Source organism: Furipterus horrens, unplaced genomic scaffold (assembly GCF_987537825.1).
Source record: "Furipterus horrens unplaced genomic scaffold, mFurHor1.1.pri manual_scaffold_9, whole genome shotgun sequence".
Lineage (NCBI taxonomy): Eukaryota > Metazoa > Chordata > Mammalia > Chiroptera > Furipteridae > Furipterus > Furipterus horrens.
Genome location: NW_028327179.1, coordinates 30,472,636 through 30,496,030, shown reverse-complemented (window position 1 = coordinate 30,496,030; position 23,395 = coordinate 30,472,636). Strand labels below are relative to the sequence as shown.

The window sequence follows — 23,395 nt, the reverse complement described above, 5'->3', positions numbered from 1 at the left end:
CCACACCAGGCAAGCCCCAGGCCTGTGCAAGCAGGAGAGGCTGAGCAGAGGGACAAGGCTGGAGATAAAGGCAACACGGGGTGGGCTGCTGGGGCACATGGCAGCCATTGATGGTGCTTAGGCTTTGTGACTATGGTGGAGAGCTGTCATATGAAATACCAGTTGAGGTTATTTCTTGCTTTTTCCATCAACATAGAGGAAAAAAGAAAGAGGGAGAAAGAAAGGAGAGGAAGAGGAGGGAGAAAGAGAGAGGGAAAGAGAGAAAAAATGAAGGGAAAAAGAGAAGGAAGGAGAACAGGAAGGAAGGAAGGGAGGGAGGGAGAGAGAAAGATAGGTCTAGGAAACAATGCCAAGCTTAAAACTCACTAGAGTAGAAGGAATCCAAGTTTCCTTAGGTGAGCCGTGTGCTCTGGGGCTTCCCACTCCACAGCCGAGTAAAAGTGAGCAACACATACAGAAGATGCCGAAGGCTCTTCATAAAGGAGTGAAAAAGCGGTTCTCACCCACTCCAGTCAGACAATCCTCTTTTCCTCACTTTTAATTTCACAAATCAGTTAGAATCTAATTATCACTCTGCAAACTGAAGCGTTAATACAGCTTACCTTCAATGAAGTTAAAGTCCAATTAGCGTGCTTTTCATACACATGAATCTTATGAGCCAGAATTTCAGATATATAGACGTACCTTCAAAGAAGAAAGAGCTCCATCAAAGCACTCGAAGTGATGTGATCCTAAAGGTGATGGGGAAGTTGTGATAACTCTTCCTCAAGAAGAACTTTGCTTAGAGACTGAAAATGGAGCCCCTCTCAAAGTATGCCAAGATTCTGAAAGAACTAATGACTTTACACAGGAGGTTTCATCCTGTAAAGTTATTTCTAAGGGTAGGAAACTAGTTGGCCCTGTCAGTAGTGAAGGAACTTAGCCCTAAACACCAGCTCTTACATCTGGGAGATAAAAGCATTGCAATGCATCTCTTAGTTTGTCAATATAGGGGTGAGCCCCAGGTTCTGCATGTCAGAGAGTCGGGATTCTCCCCAACAGGCTGCGGGGAAGCCCTTTGACACTCAGCCCCTTGTTTTATGCCAGAGAAATAAAGCATGAGAGAGGACAGGATGCTTGTCCTGGATTGGAAAGAAGCCTCCCTCTCTCCTGCCCCAAGTCTGGTCCTGACCCTGTAGATTTAGTATTTTGTGCACAGTGCAATGGCACACTCATCATAAAGACCTGTGGTCAATCTAAGCGCAGTGATCTCAGAACAAAGAAAGAATGATTATCTGCTATTTTTGCAGACCAGGAGATGATACGAATAATTGCAAGCTATTCACGTTGGTATCTCTAAATATGTCACTAACCCTCTGGAACTCATGGTGTTACAGATGAGGAAGGGTATACAGGTGGATAGAGACAGATTATATATGGCAATGCACCCAAAGTGGGAATTTGCTTGTTTCAAGGTCACCACCAGATAATAATGTAAATCAACTACATCACTGAGCCCACTGCTTAGTTGATTTTCTTCCCCTAGTAGCACTTTTTTGATGAAGGAAGCAGTGCCTTGATTTACATTTTGGTGCAAGCACTGTATTTTGTCATAGAAGCAGCACTACTGATATATACACCTACTGGTATTAATCTCATTATACACTAAAAAATCTTCCCTCAAAGCAAAGCTATTTCGTAGTACTAAATGTTTATCACAGTATTATTTAGCAATGCTAAACACCTTTCACAGTAATAATTAGTAATACTAAATGTGTATTCACCCTTTTGGAATGTACTTTCCCTGCCCCCCCAATTCAAAAGTATATCTTCACAAAATAGAAAACTTTGATTTGATAAATTAAGATATCTTACATTTTTTCTTAATTTCCTCTTACTAGGATAACATGTTAAAATGTACTATGTTACTTAGGGAAGGAATATGTTCAGAAAGATATCTAACAAGAATACAGGGAAGTGCGTGACATTTTTGAAAGTTTCCATACTTGCCATCAGGTGAAATGTTGATTCCATTAGCGAAATCAAACCCATCTGCCACCACTTTGACTTCATCTGGACTATAGTAAACAACATACGACCACGCCAAGCCCAAATATCGCTCCCAGGATTTCAAGTCGGGGTCGACAAAATAGTGATCGTTTGTGCCATAAAAGTGCTCAGGTCCCACAGCAACAATATCATTCAAGCTGCAATTCAAACACACACATATCATATACACAGCTGAAGGTATTGTATATTACAGGATTATACATTGGCATTCATTAATACCTATTCCTAAAATCAAGATATGGGATGGAGCCTTCACTCTACCTATATGGCAGGGAACTCATATGAAATCAGTCCCACTGTACAATCCTCCAAGACCAGAATTACTCTAAGAACCCCTAAGAGAAGATTAAAATATAATATAAAAGTCCTATTTACTATATCTTAAAATAGTGCTATGGCTTGGGGGGGGGGGGTTGCATGCCTGTGTGTGTGTGTGTGTGTGTGTGTAGGTACTAAATTCAGTACATATTAGGCCAGGAATCATTATTGAGGCAAAATGTATTTATGCTCTTATAGTGCTCACTCTCATAGACAGCAGTCCAAGGCCTCATCAGGCAATAGAGAGGACACTGGCAGTATTATGACTTGCATTTTAGTTAAAGCTTTGCTACTATTTCTGTGTGATTTAGGGAGAATCATTCATTTCACATTTCAGGGCCTCAGTTTCTTTGCCTGTAAAGAAGGATGCAATGGACTGATCTGTTTCAGCTTTAGAGAGTCACTTCCACCTTTAAAGTTTCATGATTCTGAGTAAAATGTCCGTGAAAAACACTGCTCAGAAATAGAATGCTATGGCTTTTTTTCTTTCTGATTTTCATTCTCTCTCTGTTACTGAAAATCTAAGATATATGAGCCTATTTTTCTGCTTTAATAGGTACAACAGCAAACACGTAAGTGAGTCATTCTTTGCTGATTGAGGTGACAGAAGTTCCCTGGGGCCATTATCTGGGAGAGAATAATCTCCTCTCTATTGCAGAACTCTGACGTTGCTCTGGGCTCCTGGGTGAGTTAGATAAGTGTACAAAGCCTCAGTTTTCTCATCTGTAAAGAGAGGTTAAATGATTTTCCCAAAGTCATGCAGCTCATTAGTCTAAGACTATGGGTCAGAATCTTAATTTGTGGAGATGCAGCATGAATTACAATGAGACAGTGCCTGTGGTGTGATTTGCAGGGAACCGGCCCCTCACCAAACCCTCAGTCAATGGTAGCCACTGTCACTATGTGAGAAAAAAAAGGTCCAGGAATTTAAGATTAGTTTGTGCAGGCTCCAGGCATAAACCTGCAAGCTGGGTTTTTTTTCCCCTTTCTTTTTCAAAAGCAAATTTCCAAAATTAGTATGCTTCACAATCATTTGCTGTTTTTCAAACAAAGGAGTATAGCAGAATGGTTTAGGGTGATAGTTTGAAAATCTTATGGACTCCATATGAATCCCGACTTCATTTGCTGTCACCTGTGGGGTCACAGCTTGTCACTAAACTCTGAGCCTCAGTTTCCATTCTATGCCTTGAAAACTTGTGGTAAGAATCAAATGATATAATGAGTGCAAAGCCCTTGGCACTATTCCCAACATATGGTAAATGACCAATAATGACCATTGTGTTATTATTAGTAATAACAAGCTTAACTTATAATAGATTAGTAATTCAAAAATTAATGTTGTAAACAAACACCGAATACAAAGCAGAAAATATACCTGGGTAGTCCTAGGGTAGAGAGAGCAGAACTTCAATTAATTGTGGCACTATAGTTATTTTCAGTTCTACATTGCCAAAGACAATATTTTTGTAATTGGCCCAGGAAAAAAAACAAAATTTAAAAAACCTCTAATCCTGAGAAATTATACAAGTCTGGGATTTCCAAGATTAGATGGTGAAACAAATATGTTTTCACTATTTTATAGTGGTTCCATTCACCAACTCCAGACTCAAGCTACCAGGATTAAAATCCCAGCTGTACACTTACCAATGGTGACATGGGGCCAGTTAAATACTCCAGGCCTCAAATTTTAAAAATCTAAATGGTATAATAATAAAACCAAGACTAGAAGGTATTTGTAAAACATTAATAAAAATAACCTGTTTAAATTGGTTATTGCAGCACCTAATGCAGTTAAAGCTCCATAAGTTGCTATTACTACTACTACTACCACTACTATTATTATTAGTCCAGCTTCTCCATCCTACATACTTTTCCCGAATTTAGATCTTGGTTTTTGGCACATTCTCGGTGTTCTCATTCTCTTCCTAAAATATAATATATTGTGGCATGAATGTACAGATAAACTCTCCCATCAAAAGCTCTTTTCTGAACTTTCACTCATCCTTTGGCTGCAGAAAAACACGTGGGCCATAGTTCCTAATCAGCCACTAATTGGTTGATTGACCTTCAAAACCACCAGGTTAAAAAATAGGAGAGGAAAAGGCGCTGGTAACACTGAGTGCAAACTATTAATATATGCCAGGTGCATTGCTAGGTACCTGCATAAATAACACATCATTTAAAAGAATCTAGATTTACAAATACTGAGGTAGTTGAAAGCTGTATGTGAATTATTCCAATAGGGGTGGGGATGCTAGAATTCCTTAATAGAGGATAAAAACTGTTTGGGAAAAAAAGTGTAGATTATTATCCTAAATCCATCACTTGCCTCATAAATCAAACCTTAAGGTAAGCAAGGAAGTTGACTTTGTGTTGGATTGACAGGGATCAGGGGTCTTTGAGTATTTCTTTTTTCCATATGTCATGTTTTCAAGGAGCCCAGGGTGGAGCTGTTATCACATTATCACAGATCTGCGGTTTCATAAATCAGGTGCAGCCTAACTGCAGCAGAGGCAGTGACCGAGGGTCTTAGAGGCACTGGATTTCAGGTATCCTCTAGCTATATGTGTCTAATTCATAGAAACATCAAAGATTCCATTTTTTAAAACATAAAAATAAATTACAAATAGATAAACTCAAGGTATGAAATTCATCTATGAAACTGGTTTGGGTTTGAAATTATTAAGTCTGTTTTTTGAAAAGAGCAGAGATTTTCCTTGGTAAAAGCTCTAACAGACATTCAGAGGCCAGGAGTCATAAGCCAGTACCCAGACAACTTAAAAAATGAGAGCCAAATGGAATGGGTCCTCTCTGAGAGGCTTGGGTTCTCAAAAGTTTCTCAGGAGAACATTTGGAGGAGTGTATGATCACCAGAAAGCAGAGGCGGATTAAGGTCGGTTGAGGCGCCGGGTGCAGAAGAAAATATTGGGCCCCTTAAAAAAGAGAGAGAGACAGGGAAAATAAGAGTATTTATTTATATGCACAGAAAACTATTTTTAAAACCGTAAGTGAAACAAGTACATATCCACAAACTAATTTACATCCTTGCATATTTGCGTATATTGTAAGTCTGTGCTGAAGGAGAACCTTTGTAAGTACGAAGTAGCAAATATGACTCTATTGCTCCGATGAGCAGTAGCACAGCCGCGTGGGGCCTATGCAGCGTGATAATGAAATAATGAAAATAAGCGAATATAAATTTACTATCAGGTTGTACCACCGATTGTAAACTTCTACGTAATTAAAATTGCACATATGAAACTAAACTTGGTGTCATTAGAAAGAAGTGTAAAGTTGGGGTTTTGTGGGGCCCTTCAGAAGTCAGGGTCCATGGCTTGCACCCGGTGCACCCGCTGTTAAATTCGCCTCTGCCAGAAAGGAGAGTTGAACAGCCATTATCCTCCTTACCATCCCCAACCCCCTTGCCCTGCCCAGTCAAGAGGAAAAGCTAGAATTGAATTAACCATTCACCAGTGTTAAAAGGAAATAGAAATAAGATAGACTTCAATACTTAGGTAAAAGTTTGTGTCTGATGGTTTTCAGATGCAAAAGTGATTTTTCTTCTTCTTGAAATTTAAACAACTCGACAGTGGACTTGACATCTGGATGGTTCACCACCAGCAGGTACACAGTATTATCTGAGAAGAGATTAAAAACAAAGTTCGAAACATTCACTAAGCTCTCAGCTGTCAGAACTGTCTCCAAAAAGCAATTTCAACCCACCTCCAACTAGTACTTAGGGTGTCAGGCAGATGGAATATTTTCATCTCTTTGTAGAGAGAAGCATTTGTGATTGTTCCAAAGAGAAATGGCTAAAGGAGAAACCAGTGACAGTCTCTAAAAAACTCCACACTCCACAGGGGGGAAAATACCCTCAAATTAAGAATGAGCAGTGCTTGACACTAAAACTCCAAAGAGCTTGTTAAGCTTTCTATTGCAGATGGTCTCAGTGAGATGCAGAGTGGAGATAAAAGAGATAAAAGAAGTGGGAAATACTAATATGAGAAGATGTGTTCAGGTATAATTCACACAGTATAAGATGATAAATTCCATAAAATAACACCCGAGAGAGTATCAAAGGAAGCCACTTCTGTGAGTCAGTGCAGCTTTGGGACATGAAAGAGACCCACCTAACTGGTCAAGAAGGAGGCAAGTAAAGTTAGATTATCGTCTTAAGAATCAGTAAGTTTTTGGAAACCTTTGACATGCCCAAACTGGTGTTTAATGGAAAACAATGCAAAGTTTAGTAGGTTGAAATGAACAGATTTGAGAAGAGAAGTCATCTAGAAGGCTCTTCATTCAACAAGTAAGTATTTAATTTATTTTAGTTAGTATTAAGTGACCCAAAGGGAAAATAAAATGGAACAAAATGATGAAAAGTAATAAAGTTTTCTCTGTGGCAGTCAAAGAAGTTCTCTCTGAGGAGGTGATGTTAAAGCAGAGACCTAAATGAAATAAGAGATGAAACCATGTGAATATCTGGTGAAAGAACATATCAGGCTGAGCGAAGAGAATGTGCAAAGGGCCTGAGGCAAGAGCTCCTTGGCACATTCCTGTAGTAGCGAGGTTGTAGTTGGAGGAAAGTGAGTGACAGAAAGAGTGGGAGGGCTGAAGCCATAGGTAGGGAGGCAAGGTTGGTTTTGCTAGGGTTTATGGTAAGGATCCACACTTTACTCAGGGGGAATGTGAGCCAACGAGTAACATACTCCAAGGCTACAGCAGCAACCAGGCATGTAGAGAAAAGGGACCGGACCAGGAGGAGAGGCAGGAAAGGAGGCATTTGACAGGAAGTATCAAAAGCCCCTGATGATGTCTGAGGAATGAGCAAGTCAGATAGCAAACATAAGTGAGGATTAAATCCCAGATTCATGTTTTGCACAGTCAAATCTACCTCTAAGAATTTATACTAAGGAAATATACACAGAAGATGTATGTGCAAGAACATTATTTTAGCATTCTTTGCAATGACCATAAAGGTAGATACCAACCAACTATCCATTAACAGCCATTGCAAAGTAGCTCTAAATGCACTGTCGTAGAAAGGAGTGTACTGTTTAATGCAAATGCAACTTAGAGAAATGTTTATCTAATATTTGTGTAGTATTTGCCCATTTTTATTTAAAAGTATATACATGCCCAACACTATATTTCTTTGCACTTAAAATATTTTGAAAATAAAATATAATGTTGATAAATACATAGAGAGATCATCAAAAGGGAGAATCTCTCTCTCTCTCTCTCTCTCTCTCTCTCTCTCTCTCTCTCTCTCGCTCTCTCAATTGTATGAAGTAGAAGTGAAAAAGAGAAGATCAAAATATGGAAAATAATTTTGCAGTATTTTGAGTTGAAAGTGGCTGTAGCAGAGGAACCAAATAGAACTATCAAGTAAGCTGAAGGAATGGAACTAAAGAACTGGTTAAAAAAAAAAAAAACTCCATTGGAGGTGTTCTCCAAGAAAGTTGGTACAGTTATAGTTGTGATATGGTTAAACTTTCTGAAATGAAGAAAATAAAGAAGAGACAAAAGAGCAGTCCTTTGGAAAATGCTCAGAGGTTTTGAAATGAATGACAAAAGGAGGAGCAGGAGAGAAAACCTGCTGTAGGATCAGAGGGAGGAGCAAGTTACTTAAAGGATGGCATGGTCACCTGCATAAAATGAGGTGGAGGAAGTCAGGAACAGAGGGAGAGAGGGAGGGAGGGAGGAAGGGAAGAAGAGCTGAAAGAAAGGAAGGTTTGTTAATAAGGACCGAAGACTTTCAGTGCAGCAATGCTGGCCACCCACAATGGGTATAGTCTGCAATAAGGACTGAAGGAGGGATTGTCTGACAAGGAAGTGGTGGCCACAAGCGTAGACAGGTCCTCAAACCTCGCCTTACATTTTTATCACCCACTGGGAGAACTTTTAAGAAATACTGCCACCCAGGTGCCTCTCAGACTGATTGAATCATAACATTTGGGGCTGGGTGCTGGGCATCAAGCTTTTGAAAACTTCCCAGATGCTTCCATGTACAATTTGGGGTTAAGAATTAATGTAGAGACCATTGAAATGAGAGAGAGAGAGAGAGAGAGAGAGAGAGAGAGAGAGAGAGAGAGAGAGAGAGAGAGAGAGAGAGAGAAGGAAGAAAAGGAAGGAAGGCAGGTAGACAGGTAGGCAATGAAGACATAAGGGATGGGGGGCAGGTAACATATTAAAATGTAGAGAAGCAGTCCAAAGACAAAACAGAGGAACCAGTGGACAGGGAGCCATTGAAGGGAACAGGGCTGAGAGAAAGCTGACCATAGTGACTCTGTCAGTGCATCTATAGGCTGCAGATGGCTTATGTTAGAAAAATCTATTCCTGCACATGCTTGGACCTGCAAAATGGTTTAAAACTTCAAAACCTATACTATTAGGGCTGAATATTATTATTACAGTAATTATAGGAATAATGTGAATGCTGGTAGTATTTTCTTAAATTAGGTGCATTAGAAATCTTAAATATTTTAACATTCTCAAGCACTTGAATAGTTATAATATACTTAATTAACATAGGAAGTACATTTAAAATGCAACTAAAGTACAATTATTATTCATGATTGTATTTTAGTTGAATGAAAATAAATATTCATCCATTAACTTTTTTTAATGTAGTTTTATTTCTAAGAAACATTAAATATTGTTACCTTCATCTGTAAATGTGCTGATCCCATGAGGGTTAAATGAAGAGAGATCAAATGTACTGCCAGTGATCTTCAGTTCTATCACTGTTGGATCTTCCTCATTCAGGTCCATCAGAAGTATTTTTCCAGGCTTATTGGGTTCAAAGCTCTTTATTCCAGGATATTTTAATCCCTTATGAATAATGAAGAGAAAAGGCCAGGACTATTACAAATGCTGAGGGGGTGGTAGGTGGGTTCACTCTGTCTGCTTCGCACAACAAGGCCACATGGGCAGCCTCTTAGCTGCCTTGCGCAGTAAGCCCACAGTAGGCCCTAGAAGCCACATGCTCCATCAGCGGGTACCTACACACACAGGCACAGACCCATCCCATGCAACAAAGCTATATGAGTCCCGTATCACAGCTACCAACCCATGAGAAAGATTAAAAAATGGCAGAACAGACCAAGGGAAACTTACTAATGAGGTTTAACAGTATAGACAGGGACTGTAAGGGAGCACCTCAGGTACAGAGGTTTAGGGGTAGTCTAGTGAGCCTTTAGCTGAGAACAACACAGCTCGTATTGGTTTCAGACATGGGGGCCCTGTGTGTAATTTGGCTTAAAATATGTATTCTGTTGCTTTAAAAAAAAAGGTTTGCAAGAGTCTGTTGTAGAGGATGACTGGTCCTCCATCTTCATAAGAGAACACTGGACTACATAAATTACAACTGGCAGGAGAGGGTTTTCAATGGCTGGATGACCCGTATACTGTATCCTCTAACTCTGTCATCCTAGACTACGTTGTTGTCTTTTGTCTGGAGCTATTCCACTTCCACAGTGATCTGCATGCATGAGAGTATCCATCAACATGGTGGATTCTCTCTTCAAAGTTGAGAAATATGAAATTACCTATCAGCAATTTTATATTAAAGAACTTATTCTGAAAAGTACCAAAAAAAAGGTAAAAATCTAAATGACATGTGAGGTATAAAAGTAAACTAAATCCAGCAAATATTTGAGTACACTGCTTAAATGAGTCAAAGGATAAAGAGTTGAATGGGAAGCCATTCTTGAACTTATTGGGCTCACAAATTGTCACAATGGAAGAATAGGTAATGTAAGAGTTCAGTGTGCACACAAGAATACAAATATGCACAGAGCTTATAGGGTCATAATTATAACACCAGTGAAAACACATATATACTTTGTTTTTTGAACCATATGACTGCTCATTTTATGTGAAGGTGAACATCGGTATATAGAAGGATTAAATGAAAGACTTAAGTTCCTGGTTCTAGAAAATGGTATAGTGAAACAACACACTTACGGAGCTAATCAACGCCAGTCCATTAGGAAGTATCTCCAAGTCTTCAGAGCCAGTTTCTGCCAGGAAGGAGAACAAAGAGCATGGATTGTTTCACGCTATTGCAGGAAGCTAGTGGTCCTGTTTTTAAGTCATTCCTAACTTAAAAATGAGACTATACATGCAGCTTTCTTTGATGGCTCAGAATAATCGATTATTTTATGTATTTTTCCAATTGACTACTGAAATTATACAAAAATTAAAAGATTCATATATTCATATAATTGCATGTATTTAAAATTTACACTTAATATATTTGTTTTTAATTGATGGACTAAAACATTTTTCCCAGAGTTTGAAATCTCACATAAAGTTCATGTAAATTCATAAAATGTACAAAAGGTATGGTAGTTTGAAAATAGCTTGCTAATTCTTAAAGACACATAGTCGTCGTCGGCAGCCGTCCGTCTCGAGAGACGATGGTGTAGCTTCTTAAGAGTCTATCTGCACCGCCGAGAATGGCTGTGCAGTCCGACTCGGGAGTGACACGGTATCTGTCTCCTACCGTGTTGAATCGACATCTTGCGATGTCGCTGGAGTGTCCTCTCCAGTGAAGCTGAAGCTACAGAGCCTGGGCAGGGTGATATGGAGGGTCTGCTGTTGCCCATGCAGCAGACCCCCCCTCTCTTCGCAGCTGAAGGATCCAAGGGAAAGACGGAGTCAATACAGCTTGGCTTCAGGTGCGCCGCAGGAGTTGCCGGTGTTGACTACAACGTCAAACCGCCTTAGGGACTCCGGCTCCGGATTTTCTGTCGGGGTTTACTCCCCTAGCCTTTCCCCTGAAGAGGTATGCCGCAAGGCAGCGGAAAAGACACATAGTAAACTACCAATATATATTTATATTATAAGTATGAATAGTTCTAAATATATATTGATATAATATATATTAATAGTTCCAAATCAAATAAACTCTTGAAAACCACATTGGAAATATAAGCGAATTCTAAACACTTCAGTTAAAATGAGGATACATTTCATATGCAGAATATGCATTTACTTATTAAATATAAACATCAATAAAATATCAAGTTAGTTATAATTTAAATACATGTAAATTTAGAAAATTTCAACAAATCTAAAAACAAATGAGAACTTTTAGTTTTATATTGATACTCTTAGAAGGTGTATTTGTTTTTAAAATATATAATGATATTTAATATCAATATCATATCTGTTCTCTAGAAAAAAAACTCACTATAAGATATCTGACCAAGCTTATCCATTCTAACTGAATAAGTCATCTGGTCTAGAATTCTAATGTTAGGCAACTAAGGTAAATATTTTTTTTAAAAGAACAAACAGCCAAAAAAAAAAAAAAAAGCATGGATTTCAGACAAGTTGTCCTCAAATAACAAAGCTGGTTGGTTGAAACCAGATGGGGACTCAAGTGTTATGACATTCCCTGTTGATGGCCTACCAGCTGTTATTCCCCTGCTCTATCATCTTTGCTGACAGGTCCTGACTCCTACAATGGAGGCCTGATAACTACTTCCCCAGCTTCCTTTGCAGCTAGGGCAGCAGTCAGTTGTCTAGCTCTGACTAATGAGACCCAAGGAGAAATCTGCTGAGAAACTCAAGAAGTCTTGTGGTTAATTACTAAGGTATGTTAGGGCTTTTAAAAAATTTACCTCTCCTTGTCCTGGCCTAGGTCAGCTGATTACAGCATCCTCCCAATATGCCAAGGTTGGGGTTCGATCTCCAGTCAGGGCACATACAATAAGCAACCAATGAATGTGTACATGAGTGGAACAACAAATTAATGTTTCTCTCTCTCTCTTCCTCTCTCTTTTTATAATCAATAAGTTTAATTTTTTTTAAGTTTTACTCTTTACTCACTGCCTTTTCTCCCTTCTATCTCTCCTCTGCCACCTCCACACATTGTATTACCACAAAATCAAACATTGTTCTATTGTTTTACTAAACTGACCAAACAAAAACAAATGATCAAAACACTGTCAACACCTTGGCAATATGCTAGTGAAGTTAAAAGACAAATAATTTATTTATAGTAAAATTAACTGACTTAATCATACTCTTTAGGTTTATAGTTTTATTCTGGAAGAAAATTGAATAGGAGTAGTAATCATATATATAGCAAAATAATACTGTAAGTTAAAATAAGATATTTCCTTCTCTCACATACTTACCTATTCCTTTAACTAAATTACATGTAGGAAGTTCTACTGGTGTTACTTCTCGGAAAGCATTAAGTCGTGCTCTGGAAAAGAAAATAAAAGAATAAAATACACATGAAACTATTCAGAAATTACAATTAAGTTGCAAAGGTAAGTAGCCAGTAAAGTCTTCCTTAACTTTACTTTGCCTGGGTTTCAACCCCAGGGTTTGTGGTCCTTGGATCCTGAGCAATTCTACTAGGCAAGGCCAGAGCAAGACATGTGAGGCTTGTAGGTACAACAGTTAGTATTAATTAGGCAGAGGTGAATAGATACATGAAGATGATACATAATGTCCTCTTCAGGGCTCTGTGTACTTTGGCAGGAAGAGAAACTATTTCATCAGCAATGTAAGAGTCCTATGTGGAAATTTGGATTAAATAGCAACATGGTTCCAATGTATTCCATTGATGTTTTAGGGCTGCTCACAGATGTGCCTCCAGCTCATCTGCCCAGTCAGACCACAGGGCCTGGACTGGGCATCTGCTGTCAGGTGTGTCACTTGAAAAATAGGGGTGCACTTGAAAGGATTTATAACTTTTCAAAATCATACCTAAGGCTAGCATATAAAAAGCTATTTCACACAAACAGACTCAAAAACAACTTATTAAATCTGAATGCATATGCATGAAGGGGGCATAGGTGTGATGGACAAAGGAAAAAAGAACAGATGTGAGAAGAAGGTACTAGCAGGCTGTCTGAACAAAGCAAAGCTACTGATGAGAAATGGACTGCCGCATTGGCCCAGCCAAGAGATTCAAACAACAAACAATTTGCTAAATATATTATCATAGTCATAATGAGCAGTAACAATATCTAAGAATCCCTGGAAATCTTATTTGGCTAAAGATAGACAGCCCCCAAATGAACTTACCTTACTGATAATTTAGTCTCACAGAAGGAAGAGGATGGGCTAGAGGTCAATGGACATGTTGGATAAAATTCTTACCAACGTGGTACAAAATGATAGGAATTTAGGGGCAATTGATCTTTCATTATTCTTCCAGGGAAAAAAACAATGTGGTATGTTCCTACCACCATGCCACTGGCTACCAGTTCTACCTTCTAAGAGGGTCTGACCTGAAAGGCTAGGAGCAGGGTGCAGCAATTGGCTTTGTTAAAGCACCACAGTTCCTCCTGATGCACAAGCAGGATAGAGAACCAGTGGTCTGGCTGCCAGAGATCCCGAGACGAGGAAGGCTAACCTGTGAGGAGCCGCTGTGCCCCTGAATGATGGGCAGGAACTTAGAAACTTCAAAGGAAGGTTGGGGTGTGCTCCACAACCTGAGACACTAAAAGGCATTTCAAAAACAAGAATCTGACATACAGTCACAAAAATTCACAATAAATAAATAAATAGGGAAGTGATGGAACAGTGGCTTGAACATTTTCAGACTGAGACCCGCATTAGGACACACATTTTGTATAGTAGAAACACAGCACACACACTCTTACACTGCACTCATCTGAAATAAGGTTCACAAACGAATTCTCACCTGGATTCATGTGATAGATACACCCTTTACTCTTTGATTTAATTTTATTTAATTTATTTTAAAATACTGGTCATGATCAGCTACATGGATTTGGTGACCCACCATTTGGAAAAACACTGCACTAGAGGAAGCTCAGTGAATCCTCATACGGGGCCACAGGGAACCCAAAGGACTGGTACAAGATGTGAAGGGTGAAGGTATAATCATGGAGTGCAAAGAGGGCATGGAAGAAGAGGTTCAAGGATGTGAAATTGCTGAATGGGCCAAGGGTTGTGAAGAATGTCAAGGAGAGCCAAATTAGCTTTTCTTAGAGTCAAATCCACATGAGAAGAGTCAGCATACTGCCTGGCTCCCAAGGTTCATTAAATGTGGTGGGTTCACTGAGGGCAGAGAAAAGCTGAACTACTCAGCCTCTCTTCTAATTCCAGCTTCTCTCTCATGATAGATAATCTCTAGCCTGGAAAGCATTAGATGATCACAGTTAAGAAGAGTCAAGGGTAGGTAAGGAGGTATTAACTCAACACTAAGTTGCTTTGAGTTCCAATCTGTTGCCAGAACAAATCGTGTCTCAGTAGAATAATTACTACTACTACATTTCAGGTACTGTATACACCCTCACTTAATCCACAAACACCTCCCTGAGACATTATTTTCACTATTTTACAGATGATAGGATTAAATGGCTTTCCAAGGCCATCAAGTTATGAAGTGGCCGAGCTGGGATTTGAACTCAAGTATACTGCTCATGTTCAGTCCTCTACCAAGAAAAGTGACAGACGGCAGTGCTTAAAAGCCAGAGGAAGCACCAGAGGACAATTCTGCCTATGTTACTGTAATCCTTCTCATATTTTTCTATCTTGTTCTCAACTATTAAGAAATATCCTGTCAAGGCCTTGATTAACTCCAAATATTCCAGGTCTAGGGGATAAAGTGCACTGTCTGAGCTGTGTTCCTGATTTACAAGCCTCTGAACTCTGGCTGGAAATCACATGCTCCCTGCTGTGAATTATTCTTTGCAAATATGTGCTTGCTCACTACAAAAGCAAGTGAAGATCTTCAGCAATGCATTAGGAAATCCATTCTGGAACTTTCCTTGGGGCCAGATTCACCCTCTTCAGTCTATTTTCTGCCACTGCACACTCCTCATTTGTTATGTGCCCGCTCCTGTGCTCAGAGGTCTCGCACTTGCTTCCTTGTTTAATCTCCTTAGTCACCTCTGAGGCAAGGATTAATATTTTACCCATTTCATGGGTAAGTAAACTGAGGCACAGAGAAGCTAAATAGTTTGTCTGTGGTCAATTATTTAAAAAGGTAGAGTTGAGATTTGAAATTAGGTGTCATGATACTGAGGACCCTTGCCTCTGTTGCTTTCACACCCCTTTTCATTTGCTCATGCTTTTCCCTTCACCTCCTAACCCACTGGGAAAACTCCTACTCATGTCCTTCTGTAGCTCTTCCTCATCTTCTGGGCTACGATTTAATAACTCCTTCATTTATCCTCAGGAACTTTCATGTATACTTCTATCGAGTCTCGTACCATAGTGTTTACAGTTATTAGTTTTTGGCCTTGTTCCTCCCAGTAAACTCTGAAATCTATGAGTGAATCCTACAACCTATTCATCCCCGTGACATCCAGCATAAACAGTGCCCATGGAAAGAAGGTACTCGGTAGATGTTTGTTTCATGTAACTAGTAGGCGAGTGTGTCAGACGGAGGACGTGGTGTTGGTTGCATTGATAAAGTAGACTGGGGAGTTATTTGTCCTTAGCTTAGGGTCTCAGTGAGGTAGTGCCACAGTATATGTTCAAGAATCACTCATTAGGTGGATCGTTCATTGGTGGATTTTTGTGATAGGAGATGGCAATAATAAAAGCTAACATGTACAGACCACCTTCCATGTGCCAGATTTTATATACATTCTACTAAGATATATATTATCATTCCATAAATTGCAGGTGGAGAAGAGGCCCAGCATGGTGAAGTGACTTGAAAGTTGTAGAAATGAGATCCAGCCCAGGTCAGCCGGAATCCGCCACGGCTCTCCTCCCACTAGAGCCTGTTGCCTGGAGTGAGCGTGGGGGTGGCAGAAATGCAGTGGGAGGACTGGGAGGACTAAGGCTAGTCCCGTGGTCTCCTTCTAATAAAGGGAAACAATGGACTCACCCACTACAATTGGCAATTTAGGAATGGTAAGTTGCCACAGAGATGTGGGACTGCAACATTGTGCACTCCCAGAGGGTGCTGTTAATACCATAGTCTGTTCCCTGGATTTGCTTGGTGCACATCTGCAAGGCCACAGGAAGATGACAATGAAGATGGGGGGAGATACTATTGATCCAATGGAGTTCTCTCAGTTTCTTCATCTGTGTGGCTATCACTTTGGAAGTGTCAGGGACAGTGCCAAGTCATCCCTGTGTTGTTCCACAAGTTTCCTCCAACCTTAGGCCTGTATAACTTCTGTGAACCGGCTCTACTCCCATATACCCATCTCTGAAGAAGAAAAAAAGATGTACCCACTGGGGATCTGGCTTGCACCTGACGCAGACCTCTGGTCATAATCTCTGCCCTTCTCTCCCTTGGGCACATTCATGATCTTCCCTGGGACTCAGGGGCCTTATCTCTAAAATGGGGATGAAGGTATTCTACTGATCCTCCAGGATCTGTTGATCTGGTTCTAACACGGATGGTGCAGGGGTTGAATGTCCTTTAGAGATGTGCATACAAATCCCCTGGGGAGCTTGTTGAAAAAATGCTGATTCTGATTCAATACTGTGGAATGGGGCCTAAGATTCTGCAAGTCCAAGGAGCTCCCAGGTGATGCTCACACATCTGGCCCATAGCCCCTTTGAGTAAGGAGGCTTCAGGGCTTATCTGCCTGGGCTGCTCCAGCAACCTCTGCACCCATCCTCCATCATCCTAACCGCTCATCTTCTCAGGCCTGCATGGCTTCTATGCCTGCTCTTCAAGCCCACTTTCCATTCTAAAACTAGAGGTCCATCCATCCCAGTTGCACTTTGCTTTTCCCTCCTCAGTCATCTCATTACAGCTGGAAGTTCAAGGACTGAAGCTCACTCCCCAGTCAATGGATCCAAGTGCTGAGTGCAACACAGTAAATCTTACTTACACACCAGACCCCAGCTCTTCCCACAGCAGGATCCCTGTGGCAAAGTATCTCCTGCAGGCATGCTCTGCACATGGGGAAACCACAGGCAATGCCAACAAAGGGATTCTCAGAGACTAGTGACGTGTTCAGCCATGACCTTAGTGTACTTTGGTCCTTCTCAGGAAAATTAGAACCGGATTCGGGGCCCTGAAACCATTTTCCCTCGACAATTTATTTGTTTCTCTATATGAGCTTCCCCCTAATGCCCAAGGCCAAGACCTATCTTCCTCAGGGTGAAACCTGAGTACTGGTGCAAGTCAATGGTATAGAATATCCCTTCTCAAACTATCTCACAAACTAATTTTCACATGATTTAAAATCCCAAATCACTCTTTCTTTTTTCTAATAGTTCATGATTCCAAAAATAAGCAACAATTAGGAAAGAAAAATACCTAATAGCTTAAAAAAACCAAACCAACAAACCCTTTTCTGAATTTAAACTTCTAATTAGTCCATAGGGTTATATAATTAAAAAAAAAAAATCCAAAATGTTCTATTTGATTTTTTGCAATGTTTTACTTCAAAGTAAACAACAAGGTCCTCGTTGACTAAATCTTAGAGATTAAGTTGTCTCTAGACTTTGAACCCCTATAAAACGTCACCACAAAAACTACTGATACCCTCTTAGAAGCTAGCTGCCCTCCCTTCCCCACTATCTAACAATATAAAAATGCTTTAAGGGGGACAGGGCATTAACATTCACTGAGTCCCTATGTCCCAAGCACAGCGTTACTTGCTTCCGATGTAAGTGTGTATTACCATTTCAGGTTTACTGGAGCAGCGCACATCAGAGTTGTAAAGTGATTTGCCCGAGATCCCAGAATGTAGGAGACAGAGCGAAAACCCAGGACGTCAAATGCCAGCGCCAGGATTCATCCCCACACCGGGCACCCTACCCAGTCCCCACTGGAGAGCAGGGGCCACGCAGCCACGGTGGGAACCCCGTTCCTTAATCCACACATTATCAGGGCGACTGTTTTGAAAAGGGATTGAGAAGTGAATCCCTAGCGAAGGCACACAGGTCTTCGTGAAAAATTAAGTCACGGACACGAACACCTTGGCCACCCACAGCACTGACCACTGTCTCCTTACCCCACCTCTCAGACTGCAAGCAGGGAAGGAGACGTTCCCAAATTAGACAATCATTTGTGAACCCCCTGCGGGATGCGCATCCAGCACTTGCCTATAGACTTTCTGTTTGGAACCTGGGCCCCACTTTCCGGGGCGGGGGTGTCCCGGGCCTGCGGTGCGTGGTGGGGAGGACAGGTGCTGCATGTAGCCCTCGCGACAGCCCGACTTACTGGTAGGAAGACTGGTGGTCCCTGACGAGTGTCAGTCCCAGTCCCAAGAGGGTGAACATCAGCTTCGCCATGGCCTGGGACAGAGAACAGTGAACGGGTGATGCACCCGATGCCCCCGCGGCGGGGAGAGCCCGTCTGCCTGCGACAGGAGTCCCGCTTGCGCGGCCTGGGACTGGCCCTCCGGGCCCCGCCCGCACAGACGGTGCTGGCTCCGGGTCAGCACCTGCCTGCAGCCAGGAGCTGCGTGCTCCCAAAGACCTGAAAAAGAGGAAACCACCAACACGTCTAGACCAGGAAAGATGGGGGGAACAAGCAGACCGGAGCTAACGCAGAGCGGTGGGAAGAGAGAGCCAAGCTTTGATGAGCGCTCACTTTGTGCCAATAAAAATCCTAATCTTTGTGGCTCAGAGGGGTTCTGTAACTTGATCCCCCTCACTCAGCCAGAAAAGGCATGGCAGGAAGGGAGGGCTGTGATTGGAACCCTGAAGATCTAACTTTATTCTCCCCAGCATACCACTGTGCCTCACTTTCAGACATCAGGGTGTCAAGCATCTCATTCTCTCTGCACCACCCTGACCTTATAGCTCATCAAGGACATGGCTCCGGGGTTCATTCCTTCCAGCACTCGCTGACATTCATTACCTGCTACCTGCCAGAAGTCAGTGAAATATACTACTACTGCATATATAGTGCCGTGGCTACTGCACATATTCTATGGAGAAGTATAAAGCAGGGAGGGAAAATAGGGAGTACTGAGATGCCATGGAAGGAAGGACTCACTGATAGGGGACCTCACTGTTCAGGCTACGTCTGAGCACAGCCAGATAGGAGGTGCACACCCATCTCCCCTGTCACCATGAATCAGGTGTTGCCTGCTTCACTAGTGGCCAGCCCCTCCCTTTCTCTGGGTCCCTTTCTTTCTCAAGGATTTTGGTCCCAGTTACACCTTCTCTTGCCTATAGTACCCATCTCTTCTTTTTTTCTGAAATATTGCCATCAGACACCAAAATACTGTACTGTCACTCATAGTTTTCTGGGGGAAATATTCTTCGATCCCACATTCTAACTACTGTCCTCTTTCTCTACTCCTGTAAAAAAAGTAAAATCTCTTCGAAAGACTTGTCATCAGTTGCTGCTTCCACTTTATCACTTCTTGTAACCGATTAACAATACCCACAAATTCCTTCTCACTCCTCCCATTGACAAGTGGGGTATAGGATCACTTCCCTCAAGTTGGTGCTGACTCTGTGAATGCTTTGATTCATACAATATAGTGGTGCTATTTCAGTATGAAAGCATAGCCTCAAACACCAGGAGCTTCTACCTCCTGTGATTTGGAACACTTGCTTTTTAACGTTGAGCTTCTACATAATAAACCTGACCTCCCCACTGGAGTGTCCACTTGAATGACCCTGAACACATGGAGAAGGAAAGTGGCGAGCTAAGGCCAGCCTTCTAGACACCTGTACCAAGGCAGCAGATGTAGGAGTGCTGTCTTCTTGGATGCGGCAGACTAGCCCAATCCAGCCACCAACTGAAGCACCCCAGCTGATACCATGTGGAGCAGAAGAATGGGTCTGCTGAGCCCTGCCCAAATCCCTTACTCGTTGTTTATAAGAATAAGAAAATGATTGTTTGGTTCAGCAACTAACTTTGGGGAATATCTCCAATCCCCCATTCTTTACTTAACCCATTCTAATGTAGCTTGTACTCCCATCACTCATCTGTGGAACTGCCTTTTACTAAATCACCCATAGCATCCATGTTATCAAATCCAGTGGTTTCTTTTCTTCTGTAATCATACTCAACTTATAACCACATTGGACATTGATCGCTACTCCCTTTAAAAACAAAACAAAACAAAACTTTCCTCTTTTGGATTTGGTGATCCCATTCTCTCCCACTTCTCCTCCTGCTATATGGTCTTCTTTGCAGGTGCCTCCTAACTCTGAACTTTAAATGATGAAAGCCCTGGGACTGGCTCTGAGACATTGTCTCTTTCTACGTTCTCCCTGAGGAACTCTCATCAATTGCAGTGGCATTAAATGCCATCATTCTGCTGGAGTTTCCAAAACAAATACACCCAGCTCAAGCTTCTTTCTGTGGCTTTAAAAAATTACCCTTAATTTAAGTAAAGTAGAATGCCCCACCTCCAACAACCTTTGACATTATTCCATTTCTTCCTTACTTATTGTTTCTGAAATCATCTTGTTAATCTGTGGTCTGTTGCTGAATAATGGAGCAGAAACTCATTGAGGTTTGTCCTGTTTCACACTATGACACCAAGGCACAGAAAAGAACCTGACCAAGAATGATCTCTTATTAGACATTTGATGACAGTTGGCTGGTGAACATTCATTTAGTATTCATTGATTGGCCACCTGGTTGACATTCCCACTGGGATGTCTAATAGTCTCTTCAAAATATGTCCAAAGCAGAATACGTTCTGCTTTGGTTCCCCCATTCCAACATGTCATATTTCCCAAACTCTCCACATGTCCATAAGTGGCACCAGTTTATCAAATCCAAAATAAAGACATTTTTCATCCATCCATTTCTCTCAAATCTCCTTTCACCAAATATATCAGTCCCATGACCTCTACTTCTGTATTACTTATCGATTGCTGCACAACAAACTAAGTGAAAACTTAGCAGTTAAAAACAACAAATGTTATCATTTCACAATTTCTGTGGGTCAAGAATCTCAGCTTGGCACAGCTGATTGGATACCTCTGGCTCAAGGTCTCTCATGAGCTGGCAACCAGCATTGTGATGGTTAATTTTATGTGTCAACTTGACTGGGCTAAGGGATTTCTAGGTAACTGGTAAAACATTACTTCTGGGTGTGTCTGTCTGTGAGAATCTTTCCAGAAGAGATTAGTATTTGAATTGGCAGACTGAGTCAAGATCTATCATTATCAAAGTTGTCTAGCACCATCTCTTCCTTTGAAGGTCTGTATAGAACAAAAGGGGGAAGGAAGGAGGATTTGCTCTCTTTACTCAGCTGAGACACCCATCTTCTTCTGCCCGTAGACATTGGAGCTTCTGGTTCTCGGGCATTTGGACTCTGGAACTTATATCAGCAGCTCCCTCATTTCTCAGGACTTCAGACAGGACTAAATCACACTACTGGTTTTCCTGGGTCTCCAGCAAGCAGATGGCATATTGTGGCATATCCTAGCCTTCATAACCATGCCCGTTATGAACCTTATCTATCTATCCATCTCTCTATCATTGCTTGTGTTTCTCTCGAGAACCATGACTAACACAGTTGTAGTCTCATCTAAAAACTGATCTAGACCAGGGTGGAGGAGGATGTGAGATCAACTTCCAAGATCACTCACATACATGGTTCTTGACAGGCTCTAGTCCCCTGCCACAGGGACATCTCCTCAGAGCAGCAGCATAACAAGGTAGCTGGCTTCCGCTAGGGTGAGGAATTTACAGATCAAGACAACATGCCCCACCCCCACCCCAAATGGAAGCCACTATTTTTTAATAACAATCTCAGAAGTGATATCTCTTCTTCTGCCATATTCCCTCTGCTAGGAGAAAAAAATCTAAATGCAACCCACATTCAAAAGGAGAAGATTAAAGCTCCACTTCTTGAGGGGAAGCACATCAAAGATGAGTGGACATATCTTTAAAACCACCACAACTTTCAAATAAATCTTGAATCAGCCCACTTCTTTCCAATTTCACTGCTCTCACGATGGTCCAGGCTACTGTTACCTATGTGCTCAATCAACCTCTTCACTATTTTCTCCTTAACTGCACCTTCCCCCAAATCCTGTCTCCTAACTGAAGTCAGAGTAATCTTTTAAAAATGTAAATCAGGTCATATTTTCCTGCTTAAAGTCTTCCTTCTCATGGATTCTCATTTTACTTTTTAATCCTGGCCAAAAGCTCATTCCCACTCCCCGACCTGGCCTGTGCCTTTCATCTGACCTAATTTCTTATCATTCACTCAGCATAATGTTCTAGCAAAATTAACCTTCTTTTCATTCTGTAAACACGGCAAGTTGATTGCACCTTACCACTTTAGTCTTCGCTACTTTTTTGTTGTATTAAATGTGGTCGAGGGAGCGGGAGCAATTTCAGCAAGGAGAATTAGTTGGTTGGAGGGCTGCCGCATGCTCTGGCAGGTCAGCAATGAGCGGCGCAAAGACCTCTCCTTTTATTGAGTTGTACAAGTATAGAAATCAATAAGGAGGGTAAGGAATGAGCTCAACAGGCGCATTCCAATATTGATTACAATATACAATTACTTACTTGGGATTACAACAAAAGGAGGTTAATATATAAACTATAACGAATGATTCCTATCAAAAACAAAAAACAGGAATTAAATCATCTATTCTTTTAAGACTATGGGAACAGATACACTGTTCCTTAAACATTAACAGAAAGCACGCAGGGTCAAGCACTACCTGTGATCGGCTTTGTTTGGTTTCCTTGTCAACATCAGGGAGGATGGAGTATTCAGCAAGATTTCTTTTAAGTCACAGAATGTTTTGAAACCCTGAGGCCTGATCAGTCAAAGACTGTCGGCGCTAGCAAGTCCAGCTCACCAGCTCGGGTCATAGAACGCCTGGACCGAGAGGCATGAGAATATGCCTCAGTTTAGGAACCTTGATTTCCAGCATCATTTTTTAGCTAGATTGCTCTCTCTATCCCTCACCTACCTGCTCCCTGAGTTTTTCTTCCTTGTCATTCAGGCTTTAGCTTATATGTCACTTTCCCTGGGAGACCAGGTCCAATGTTACTGTCTATAATGCCCTCCCTTGTGTCCTCTGCCTCCCATCAGTCACTGATACCCCAGAGCTGATACCAAATGATTAGTACAGAGTTACTGATTGTTGGAATAGTGCCACATTTCTGTGCTCATTGGTG

The 23,395-nt window shown here is 41.3% G+C and overlaps 1 protein-coding gene across 1 annotated transcript in view; it reads right to left on the bottom strand.

Annotated features, from left to right (window-relative positions):
• PON1 (paraoxonase 1) overlaps nucleotides 1-22,641 on the bottom strand; it is a 30,668-nt gene extending 8,027 nt beyond the window's left edge. Inside the window, exons 1-8 of the mRNA XM_090287836.1 lie at nucleotides 22,540-22,641; nucleotides 18,503-18,576; nucleotides 12,516-12,586; nucleotides 10,333-10,388; nucleotides 9,030-9,198; nucleotides 5,879-6,005; nucleotides 1,986-2,186; nucleotides 603-684 (exon numbers count right to left, since the gene is read on the bottom strand). Of these exons, the coding sequence (XP_090143962.1) occupies nucleotides 603-684; nucleotides 1,986-2,186; nucleotides 5,879-6,005; nucleotides 9,030-9,198; nucleotides 10,333-10,388; nucleotides 12,516-12,586; nucleotides 18,503-18,573 (777 nt within the window). The 5' untranslated portion in view covers nucleotides 18,574-18,576; nucleotides 22,540-22,641. The remainder of the gene's footprint in view (nucleotides 1-602; nucleotides 685-1,985; nucleotides 2,187-5,878; nucleotides 6,006-9,029; nucleotides 9,199-10,332; nucleotides 10,389-12,515; nucleotides 12,587-18,502; nucleotides 18,577-22,539) is intronic.
• Between the last annotated feature and the right edge of the window lie 754 nt (nucleotides 22,642-23,395).